The sequence below is a fragment of the Branchiostoma floridae genome, chromosome 16, assembly GCF_000003815.2.
Source record: "Branchiostoma floridae strain S238N-H82 chromosome 16, Bfl_VNyyK, whole genome shotgun sequence".
NCBI lineage: Eukaryota > Metazoa > Chordata > Leptocardii > Amphioxiformes > Branchiostomatidae > Branchiostoma > Branchiostoma floridae.
In genome coordinates this window covers 8,751,810-8,763,622 of record NC_049994.1, presented here as the reverse complement: position 1 = coordinate 8,763,622, position 11,813 = coordinate 8,751,810, and the positions used below count along the sequence as shown (strand labels likewise).

The 11,813-nt window shown below is 37.7% G+C and overlaps 2 protein-coding genes across 2 annotated transcripts in view; one reads left to right on the top strand and one right to left on the bottom strand.

Annotated features, from left to right (window-relative positions):
• Positions 1-451: 451 nt before the first annotated feature.
• LOC118403937 (TLC domain-containing protein 4-B-like) lies at positions 452-6,797 on the top strand. The gene is made up of 7 exons (XM_035802818.1): positions 452-1,041; positions 1,313-1,414; positions 2,062-2,120; positions 3,480-3,580; positions 4,216-4,289; positions 4,948-5,064; positions 5,807-6,797. Exons 1-7 carry the CDS (start codon positions 887-889, stop codon positions 5,976-5,978), a joined length of 780 nt encoding a protein of 259 aa, XP_035658711.1. The 5' UTR covers positions 452-886; the 3' UTR covers positions 5,979-6,797.
• Positions 6,798-7,343: 546 nt separating this feature from the next.
• Positions 7,344-11,813, bottom strand: part of LOC118403940 (tetraspanin-31-like) — a 7,310-nt gene continuing 2,840 nt past the window's right edge. Inside the window, exons 4-6 of the mRNA XM_035802823.1 lie at positions 10,030-10,158; positions 9,438-9,560; positions 7,344-8,759 (exon numbers count right to left, since the gene is read on the bottom strand). Of these exons, the coding sequence (XP_035658716.1) occupies positions 8,685-8,759; positions 9,438-9,560; positions 10,030-10,158 (327 nt within the window). The 3' untranslated portion in view covers positions 7,344-8,684. The remainder of the gene's footprint in view (positions 8,760-9,437; positions 9,561-10,029; positions 10,159-11,813) is intronic.

The following is an 11,813-nucleotide window of genomic DNA, read 5'->3' as shown; positions in this document are numbered from 1 at the left end:
TGAAGTCCTTCCCCAGCTTATGTTACTGTTTTATGCCACCGGAGGAATCTGCTTGGAGATTAGGAACGTCCCCCAATTTGAGCTGGTCTCATTCGGCCTAATGTATTTACGATATAGCAAGTTGGGGTAATTTTATGACAGTCATTGATGCGTCATACAAAATTCGGTTGTTTTAGTGACAAATTTCTTGATGTTCCTTGTCGAAGGCCATGGCACAGCGTCGCTGAAAATCCTACGACAAACTTAAAAACGCACGACGAATGTACACCCTTTTACACTAAATTGTTAAATGATGATAAAACGAAGCTTTGAAGCATTTGAATTCGTTTTCTACCATACAAACGATACGCAGTGTAACGTCAACCCCACAGCGATGTTTCGTCTACCAACAGCATCATTTTTTTCTTTATTACAAACCTTATCAAACTCCCGTCTATATCTTATACGCGTTGCTAGATCTGTTATACACTGTCAGGCATTTTGGTAGGCTAATTTTACGGCAAACAAACTTATAGAAAAGTGACATCGATCTGAACACCACCTTTTGCTGTTTTGCACGTGTTTCATACATGGGCAACTAAGGTTAAACTAATTAGATGTCCTTGGTGGTGTCCTCACTGTAATGGAAAAACAGGTTCTTCCACAACTATAGCGAATGAGCGTTCAAATAGCTATCTAAGCTGCCTTTAGTACTGTGGTGGGAGTGGCCTTTGATATATAGACCGATTTTGACTATCAGTCTATATATTCGTCCAATAAGACTGTTTTAGTTGTGGTGTGACATGTGTAAGTTTTAACGAAAGTATGTGAGCTCGGTCTATGTTGCAAGGTAAGCGTAGACAACATAACGTGTACAGGGTTCAGACTGTGCCCCTATCTGAAGAAAATGTCGGACATCTCTCACTACATGGCGGTAGCCTTGTGTTCCTTCCTGGCGTATCCTGTCGTGTATGGTACGGTGGCGCCATACATGCTGAAACTGCTGGTCTTTCAACGATATGCTACTCTGGACAAGGCCAAGCAGAAATATGTCCATATGATGTAAGTACACCATGATATTGCAGAAGATGTACAAATATGTAGCACAAAAAAATAATGCACAGACGATGTACACAACTAATTAATCTCATTTTAGCTGACCTTTCGATGCCTGTCAGACATCGTTGGTTTTCGAGTGCGTCACATATTTAGTCCCAATGTTGAATGATTTGGACAATTATCTTGCTAAAATGCTTTAAAACCGAAAACGTTTTGATTCCCGGTTTTTCCAATTCTTATGCCTTCTCCATTTCTTTGATTGGTGAATAACTAGAACAACATCATTGATCTACACCGCCGTGGCGAGTCCGTGTGCTCTATATGTTCACCATTTTGACCAGGAATTGGCCCGTGCAACAGAGAATAATGTTCTCAGGTATGTAGAATATGAGCTATACATAAATAATAAACTGTGTACGTATTTCAATAATTAGTTATTTATTACAGATTTTCAATACTAATTGTCATATTATTGGGCCTTGTGTTCTCAGACATGTAGAATACGAGCTATGTATCTATGTCTATTTGGCGGGATAACTGCCCTTCTGGCGGCGGGGTAACACACCAGCTTCTGTATCTGAATCTATATAGCCGTTATTAGGGTGCGGTCACATAGGTCGTGCGATCGTCGTACGATCGTTAACTTCGGGCAATTTGTAATGTACATCTCCTGCAAAGTTCAACCGTCTTGGTACACAAACTGCTGTTTTGGATCCATGTGTGTGGTTGGTTTTGTCACGGCCTGCTTAAAAATCCTATGGCATCAAAATCGTACGACGATCGCACGACCTTTGTGACCGCGCCCTAACCGGCCTTCGGCGTAACACACACGCTTCTGTATTGGTATCGATAACGTTGTAGCCCGTATAAACACCATTCGGCATAGCACACACCCTTCGATATTGATGGCAAACTGCCCCTCCTCGTCACTTAGCATAAACTTCCAATACTAATCGTTAAAAAATACATGGTGCAAAGACTACAATGGTTGCATCGGGCATATATGTCTTTTTCTACATGTAGGTACGACTGCCCTGCAGTGCGCTATATCTTGGCACTGGTACTGGGATACACCACTGGAGGTGAACGCTTGAAAATGTTATGTTTATACATATCTGTTTTTACTCAATAAGATAACATGAAAAAAGTACAAACAAAAGTACAGACACGAAGTGGCGTCGAGCTCAAGTTGTCACAACTTAATATTAACGCAGCCACTTATACAATGGAAAGTAAAATATTAAGACCATTAAACTTTATAATTACATTCAGTAAATGAATAAATCAATAAGTACATGACGTTTTGGCGTGAGTTCAAAACCCCTCCATAAAACAAAGCAAAAATGACATATGTAATAAAAAGCGTTTCTATGATGTCACGTTGAGTAGCTGACTTAATTATTACCTTTGCCAGAATGGCAAGGTTATGTTTTAGGCTTGTATGTCTGTCTGTCACCAGCATATCTCGAGAAGCCTTGGATGGATCCTGATGATATGTGATAGGTGGGTAGGAGTCGGCAAAACAAAGGTCAAGTTCGATAATGGGCCCCCTAGCGGCTTCCTAAGGTACTGCAGCGGAACTTATATTTTTGATAACTCGTGTTCTGGACATGCGGTGGTCGTGATTTTTGAGTGGTAGATAGTCCTTGGAGCAGAGAGTGAGTGCTGTAAATTTGGGCCTCCTAGCGACTTTTTTTGAACTGCGGGCGCCGGTTTCCTTTCAAACTTTGGACTAGAATTACTAACACTAGATTACTTACACGATTCAATATTTATTATGCAAATCAACAGCTAATTTGCATAATTAATGAGGAAAGTTTATAAATCCACTGCATTCCATCATAGGGTTTTCAAACTTGTCACATATGTACCTGAGAATAAGAGAAATTTCAATACATATTAATTATGCAAATGATGACCTCATTTGCATAATTAATGGTAATGTGAATCTGTTTACAGATCGTCATGATTTTTGGTATGCAGATAGCCTTAGTGAAGAATTGCATGATGGAAAACTAATTATGCAAATCATCAGCTAATTTGCATGATTAATGAGGAAAATTTATAAATCCACTGCATTTCATGATAGGACTGTCAAACTTGTCACATATGTAGCTGAGAAAGAGGCAAATGTCAATACATATTAATCATGCAAATGAGTCATCAAATTGAGATCTAATTTGCATAACCAATGGCGAAATTATATGCACAAACTCCAGACATATAATATAAAAGGTAATTAGTAATATGTTTATGTCTACAGGCATCATTGTATATAACAAACCTGGTTTATTTGGCAAAGGTATGTGTTCGTGGAACTCTAGTTCGATAATAAAATGACGATACTTCTATATTTGCTTCGGTGAAATTAAAGAGAGCCGCTGAATGATATGATATATGTATATATGCTTTCATAATTATGTGTTTATTTGTATGTCTAGAAAGTGTGGTGACTCTCATTGACGTCGGATGTTCAGACATATCCATGTTTGGCTTCTTGGCACATCATGTCGTCACCGGCTACACAGCGTTGGTGACTTGTGTGAGCATTTACACCAATGAGGTTTACACGTATCAATGAATCCTTTCAGATAATAGTCTAAGAATCATGATGGTAAAAGAGGGCGCACCAGTGTCGACCGTAGGTGGTGTAGCCCCGGTCGGACCCCAAAGCCACAATTTGTCCTGAAATCCCGCGGAACTACAGCGAGGTTACCTGTCGATGCCCTCACGATTAGCTCCTGGTGGGTCTATTTGTTACCGTGTCGACGTCCCTGGTTGATTTTGAATCCGAATTAAAATCAACCCGGGCCCGGTCAATAATACCCCTGTAGTCGGATTGTGTCCCCTTGGGCCACGTAGGAATGACACTACAAAATGACAAAATACAGCCTATGAACCCCTTTTCCCCAATTGTGACCAATGTATAACATGGCACCAAGGCATTGAAGATGCTTTTAACGTTTGATCTTTAATATAGCTTGGTTCAAGATACACCACGTTATAAACAAAACTGCAACCAATCTGATCAATATCATACCACATGAATGATAAAGGGCATGAACTTCTTATTGTCAGAGTTGGCAAAAACACTCTAGTTTACTAGCATTTCTGAAATTTAACAACGTGTTCAATAAAAAAATGTAGAATTTGTAAAATATCTCTTTTGTACTTCAGGTCTACCCATGTTTACCTGCCTACGCCAACATCGGGCCGGTGACTGAGTTCTCTACAATTTGGCTGAACATAAGGTAGGTGGACTCTACAGACAGAAATATATAGACTAGTGATAGATGAACATTTTAAGGTGTCCGGTCACAAGGGTTACAATCCTATGAATTGTCATTGAAATAGCTAGGGGGGGGGGGGGGGCACAACAAAAGACTCGGCAGACTTAAGTATCAATAATCTACCATTAATAGACAAGTTTGTGTTTCATACCTTTAAGTATAACGAAAATTTCCTATTTGGACGGTTTTAGCCACAAAAATTGCATTATGATGTCACAATTTCGTCATAATAAGGTCATAACGATCTCAAAATTCCGGAAAATATATAAAAAGATCCCGGTCCACGATCCTCGGCAAATTTGGTGATCGTAACCCAGGCCGTTTTGAAAATACTAGGTGGGGGCCAAAAGAGCACCCCCCCGGCCTCAGGAACCCCCCCCCCCCCCCACAAAAAAAACGGTCTAGATAGAGTTAATGTTACTTTTAACAGTTTAAAATTGATATCATTTAGATTCTTCTTTGACATCATCTAAATTTTGATACAATATCAAGGAAAACTGATCAGTGTTTCATGTGTTTGTCACAAACACAACATGTATATCATGTGTATATGAAAATATATAGTAAAAATATATGAAATGTATATGAAATAATTTGTCCCTTTCTTTTCAATCACTAGGATCTTGCTAAAAGAACTTGATATTCCACAATCTTCCACGGTAAACAAGGTCAACAACCTCGCCTTTTTCCTGTCCTTTTCCTACGTACGAGTTTGGCTGTTGATATTTTATGAGTAGTAAGTAAACAATTTACCTTGGAAACACAATAATGGATATGAATACTAATCAATTATGTTCTATCTCACAAATCTCCTGTATTGTATGAAATGCTTTGTTTTCCAACATTGATATGTGCAAATATCTAGATCTGTAAAATTATGTGGACCATTTTTGAGGGACTGATCTCATAATAAGCCCAAATGTTTTATATATTTGATAATGCTCTCCACGGCGGAATGTTTGGAGGATTTTGAATTTCCAATCAAATACGCTGACTTCGACGCCTTGTACCTTTCTTATGATCCTGTTCTTGATGTTATGCCTTTAAACATAAACTTGTTGATACCGTTTAATTTTGGCCTATTTTGTAAGTTTTTACGAATTTTTAAAATTTTTATTCGGTGTAAGTTGACGTAATCCTATCCCAAACTCCGAAGTTTGAGACGGTGGATTATTCAATTCTGCGATGTCCTAGATACAATAGAATGAAGAACTTTATTGCACAACAATTGTACAAGGTACAAAGCATGGCATCTACAGTTCTATAAGGTTAGAATGAATGGCAAAATAAATGGTTTTGGATTTAGTTATTCTATGCGATTACCCAAAGTATCCCAAAAGGCGTAAAACAAATAACTGGCTTCTATTGTATCTTTTTCAACATTCCAGTAAAAAAGAGTGCTTTTCATCATAAGGCATCTTGCTTTTACATGTACCAATAGTTTTCAACTTGATTTGATCCTAAGGTTTGTTTTCCAGCATACCCATCACACCCCTGTTGCTGACAAAGGAATTCTACCTGCTTGAGTGGCCAGTTGTGGTTACCTTTTTATGCGGTTCCCAATTCTTCCTCGTCATCAACTTGTACTGGTACGGCCTTATGTGCATGCGGTTTCCAAGAGTCATTTTAGGATATGGAAAGAACGACTAAACTACATGTATTTGCTTCGAAAGACAATAAAGAATATAATCCTTTTCTGTATTTGGTAACATATGTGAATATACCTTAGCACTTGATATTGTTATATTAGTTATGGTTAGAAACCATATGCAAAGATGTTTTGACAAAGACATTGTATCTTCCGCGATGATCAGTATTTACGCAATACAAATGTTATCTTGATGATGCTAGACTACCACAAGGAACTCTTTTGAAATATGTTTTCAACAAAATTCTGCTGCAGTTCATAGACGAACAGTTACTTGGCCCAAACATTTATCAACTACCCTAAAAGCTGTCTACTACAGAAAATTCAAGACCATAGCATATCCAGAAGATAAAATGACCAACAGTTCTTCGATATTCTTATTCCTTTTTGTTGGACTTATTATACAGAATGCCTCGATAGTAAAACAAGAAATACATGAACACACGAGTAGACAGCTGCCAGTCTTTTTTATTATCGTTAACATTAATTCATAACTAGGGTAGTGTCCTTAAATAAGTCTTTGTATTAATCCAAGCAAATTTGCGTAATGGTAACTTTTTTCCTTGCAAAACTTTCAGTCACTCAAATAACTCGATCTACAAAGTACGCTTACACATTGATTTAGAAAATAATCCCCCATCCCCTCGAATGGCCAGCAACATTTTGTGATGATGCTACTACAATGTACATTGTGTATGTTAAAAGTTACTGTGTCAGAATTTGTTTTTGTAACTCTAAAAAGAATGTGCAAACATCTGATTCCCAAAAGAAGCTCTCTTTCACTACACTGTCCCATTTGTGGTCATTGGAGGACATAATTTGAAGAAAAAAAACTAACTTTGGTGGCTTTGAAACCAATAAAAGATGTGGTTGTTTCCACATAATGGTATCCAATATCAGAATTTGTGGGACAACGTATTGCATAGCTATACATGTATATTTGGTGAAACTAACTTATCAACTGTTACCTACAGGAAGGTTTGAAAATGCTTTCATCTCCAGCCTAGGAATACAAGTCTAGAAAAGATTTTATGGCACAACCCAAGAAACAGACAGCTGGCAATGGAAACAACAATATTTCTGGACTTTATATTCAGTATGTCACAATCGTCACTTATAAACTTGTAAATGTATATGCCATGATGGTAAAGCTAGAATTACACATATACATTCAAATTTACCATGCAAATTGCAAGTTAAACTGTTCAACTTTCAATGTTGTTTTATTGTTGTTTTTCGCAGTAGTCAATCTGCCACAAATGCATAGCACTGCGGTTATATTATCCTAGCATGACTTTTGTAAAGGTTTGTTTCAACCACCAATCCCTATATAATCCAAAAGATAGCAAAAACATCTTTTCCCCTCCTACATGGAAAATAAAACCAGTGCAAAAGTAAATGAACTTACAGTATCCAACATCGCAGACAATCCCTACAGCAAAATCAGAAATAGTGCACCAAAAGTGCAACTACCGAATAAGCTGAGAAACCTTTATACCAACTGAAGAAACACAGTTTGACAAAAAGATAGAGGTCCTTTCCTAAATATATTTGTCTAAGACTATCCACCAAGACTTCAGGTATGAAACTCGAAGAAGACATCTAGCATATCTAAAGAGCGCATTCATAACATAGTAGTAAATTTCCCCACTAGTTTGCACTGTACATATAAGTAATATCATCTTATAATTAGACTTTAATCTATTGAAGTTACCCTTATTCTTGACATATGTACTGGAATGTTACCCTACTACCACCTAACAGCTACTGTACACTGAACATAGCCAAAATGATCTCGATATAAGCAACTCAATAAACATTAATCAATTGATAACAAATATCTTACACCAACCAGTATATATAAACAATGGACAAAATTATACAAAAAAATGCTGCATTTTCCTTCACAGCTACACTTCTCACACCATTTTTTCGCCTAGAAAACTTCTAGTATTGATATATAAAAATACTAAGCTACAACATGCAGTTGTCACGGGATTTTATAGGGGGCACTGTTGCACTGTAAGTTTCATGCTTATAAGGCGAACATTAGCAAATATGCTGGCCTTACATGCCTGTTTTTACTGAAAAACAATGTTCCGTGCAATCCATGCAACCATTTCCAAAAGCTAACCAGTATCTCACTTAGCACAATACATTTCCTACCAAATTTTGGTATCTACAGTTGACAGTCACAATCTAACCTGTTACTGTCAAAGGTTCAAAACTTGTGCTGTTTTTTCTTCTTTTGGATTTGCCAATATTGCCACATTTTCAAGCTGAATTTTTCTCTAACTTCCTTCACAACTTTGCTGCTTTAGGTGTCTAGCTCATATAAGTTGTCAAATATCAGCTTTGTCTTTGAAAATGTGTCATTTAATACATAATCTTTTTCAGTCCATAACAAAATTCTACCAAGTCTACCATGATACTAATATACTGGTTATTGTAGATGATACTACATGTATATCCAATTATCATACCCCCACGTTCATGTAATATTGTCTATTTCAGTAGATGAGATGATATTTGATATGACATTGATTTCTTTCTGAAAACAGTGACTCTTGCACACAATTGTTGTTTGGACTTGGAAATTCAACTCTAGCTCTGTTACACACATACATGTTGTACCAACTATACATTATGACTGCTTTTGAACTGCTTGCAGATCCAAGCAAGATAGATAGGGGGCGTTGTTAGTCTTCCTATAGGAAAGCACTGGGATTTGCCCGTGGGTCCTTCTGGTTTCGGAATCGTACTGCGAGCCACACACCGACAATCTGTAGGGGTAGAAAACATGGGTAAGAATACAGATTTCAGCTTCTTTGAATCTAACACTATACATGCAAGCTCTTTGATAACAGTATAACACTTAAAATGTTTGGTAGAAATCACACACTTTAATGTAATAACAGCAAACTATGCAAATGATTGAACACATTAAGTTAGCACACTATTGGTACTTGACACCAAAGTTGCACTGGTCAAACAAGTCCTATGGATAGGGGTGGATACCAGTACGGTGTATTGGTACAAAACATTTTTTGGTTGTGGACCTAAAAAAACATCAGTGGACTGGATTTTAGACCACTTAGAAAATGAACAGATTATATTGGAAAAAGTCCATGTGTTTTAGGGCTTACTGGTCCAAGAAAATAACATGAACAAAGTAGAGTTGATAGTCATTCTTACTAAGTTTCTACAGTCAAACTTTGTCTAAGTTAAAAAAGGCAGTCAGTGTTATTTACAGGAAGATAGGATTTTAAAACGCCAATAAAAGTCAGAATCCTTAGTAGTGAAATGGACCATTGTGTTGTGTATTGCCCATTCACAAGTTATCACAATTAGGTCCAGGTTCAGGTCCGGGCCTGATCTTCTGGACCTGATCCGTACATGGACATGAATTTTCTGTACCGGTACCCATGGATGCTGAGGATTAATAACTACGGAGTCCTTACCTCTGTGAAACTGAAGAAGAGACCTACTCCCCCGGATACTCTAAGTGCTGTCCCCAGTGTGGGTAGTAACTTCTGCATACAGGAGGGGCAGTTTGCAGGACTACTGTCCTTCGCACAGGGCAACTAAACACAAACACAAACAACAACAAACAGTACTCAGTCATACCATTCAATGGATGTGAAGAAAACAGAGATAGGATTATTCATCATCATCTAGGCATGCTGGTTGCATGGATGATGATGATTCATACCTAGACAAAAATAAGCAAAAAAACAACAACAACAACAACAAGAAAATGGTCACAATGGTCTTGTGCTCCTTATGTAGAAGTTAAAGTGAGCACTATATGTACCACATGTTTGACCAAATAATCAACACTAAAACAGGCTCTGCATAGCCAAGAAACAGGGAATGCAAGTAACATTTGTTTCATATGATGTATTTGGCATTCCATGCAGGGAAAATCTGTGTGAAAAAAACAAACAAACCATACTGGTAAAAGCAAAGATTGCTGTAGACCTTCTCAAAAACTATTTACATATCTATTTGAACTTCAACTTTTGATTGAGAACTCAATTGTTAAAGACTTACACTGGTACAGACAGGGTCTTTAGGGTCTGCGGATGTGCTGTTGTACAGGCCGCAGCAGTTGAAGGCCTTCTGTGTGTCCGCTCTTGTTGCCGTGGCAGAGTGGTTCCAGCCAAATTTTAGTAGTTGTTCCTTTAGATAAGAAACAAAAAGTCATAAATATTTATCATAACATCAGGAGCCTATTTGTTTGAATGTTCCAAATATCTGAAGTATTCCTGGTCGATCTCGACAAGGTGAAGATATTGGATTCCGAACAGGATTACTTTCTATGGGGAGTGAAAGAGGCCATTTGATTTACGTAAGAGCCCATCAACCTTCCATCAACCGAGACGGGGGCCGATACCGGCTTCCAAGCACCTTTGCCCCATTGCTGACGTCACACTTCCGGTCTGGATGTGTGATATAAGCATTGGGTCATTTCAACTTGAAAAGGATCAGGATCAATTTCTACTCATATTTGTAAATTATGTCATCATTGCATTTTTAAACCATGGATCAACATAGCAGTGCAACAGTAGAAATTTTCTTCACATGTGCAAGTGAGTCATAGACATGTGTACATCTATGTGCACCTTTGATGCTCGCTAGTCCCCCAAAGCTACAAAATATATGTTAGCCAATGGACTGAATAAAGTATAAAATAAAATCAACGGTTCTTGGTGGAAGTCAATGTGCATTGTTGCCACATTGACACACCAAATCCGTAGTGTGTTTTTGGTACACAGTTAGACAGATTAGCCAAAGACTGAAGAGGCTCGGTGGGAGTTACTGTAATTCCTGTTTTATTAACGGTAACTTTATGTTCACGGTTTTCACGGTGACGTCTGTGCCGCGAAGTTATCATTGCCGTTAAAAAATCATTCGTCTTTCGCCCCCCTCCCCCTTCTCCGCTACCATCCAAGTACTTAGAACTAGTACTTACTAGTACGTTACGAATGTCTTATCCATTCACACAACACACTTTCAACACGCAACGATCGCCACAATAACAACTCAAACACAAATTCTCCTCAAGAAATAAAACATTTATTCTACAAGCACAAAATTGTGTCATTTCTTTTACTTATGTACATGTTTACGTTACGATAACATAAACCGCTATTTTGTTTACATCGCCGCTAGCAGGCAGCATGTGTACATTTACAAACTAAAAAACTACTACAGTGCTATTCAAGCAAGGAATTACTACAGGATCATCACTGAAAGTACTAGTACTAGTACAAAAAATGACTCGTATATTTGTACAACTACAGCTAGCGATACATAAAAAAAATGTTACAAAATGGCGGTACCCAAGCCAAGCGTTAGACAAAGGAATTTTCAACAAAGTCGCGGAATTTCAGGTGATGAGTACAAATAAACCAGCGAATTTACTGAAATACCAGTATGTTGTAAAAATAAAAGTTGATTCAACACATATACGATACAGGGAGTCATTATTGTATAGAAATGTGCCACCGGCGACCGGAGGAAAAAGAAACATATCGGCTTTGTTTACTAACAAAACTTACGTACACGCCGTGACATGGCTGCGATAACAATCTACTTAGTACATTATCATAGTTTAACTAGATTTCTACAAGTTAAAAACAGAACAAAAAATAAAACTGAGTAGTACCGGTCTTTACAAATACAAGTAATGGCTATGGAATTACAGCAACTAAGATTCACAACAATAATAGCGGGGAAATTTTTACGACTAGAAACGTGGCAAACAAAACTCCGCTTACATGCCGAAAAAAAGACGTTCGTTTCATAATTCTGAGTTGGAACTACTGTAAATA

What these genes read in the sequence shown, in the direction of transcription:
- LOC118403937 (XM_035802818.1), top strand. Translation starts at nt 887, where the DNA reads ATGTCGGACATCTCTCACTACATGGCGGTAGCCTTGTGTTCCTTCCTG. An exon ending in ACTGGGATACACCACTGGAG is followed by an intron (nt 2,121 to 3,479) that starts GTGAACGCTTGA and finishes TTGTATGTCTAG; the next exon opens with AAAGTGTGGTGACTCTCATT. An exon ending in CTGTTGATATTTTATGAGTA is followed by an intron (nt 5,065 to 5,806) that starts GTAAGTAAACAA and finishes TTTGTTTTCCAG; the next exon opens with CATACCCATCACACCCCTGT.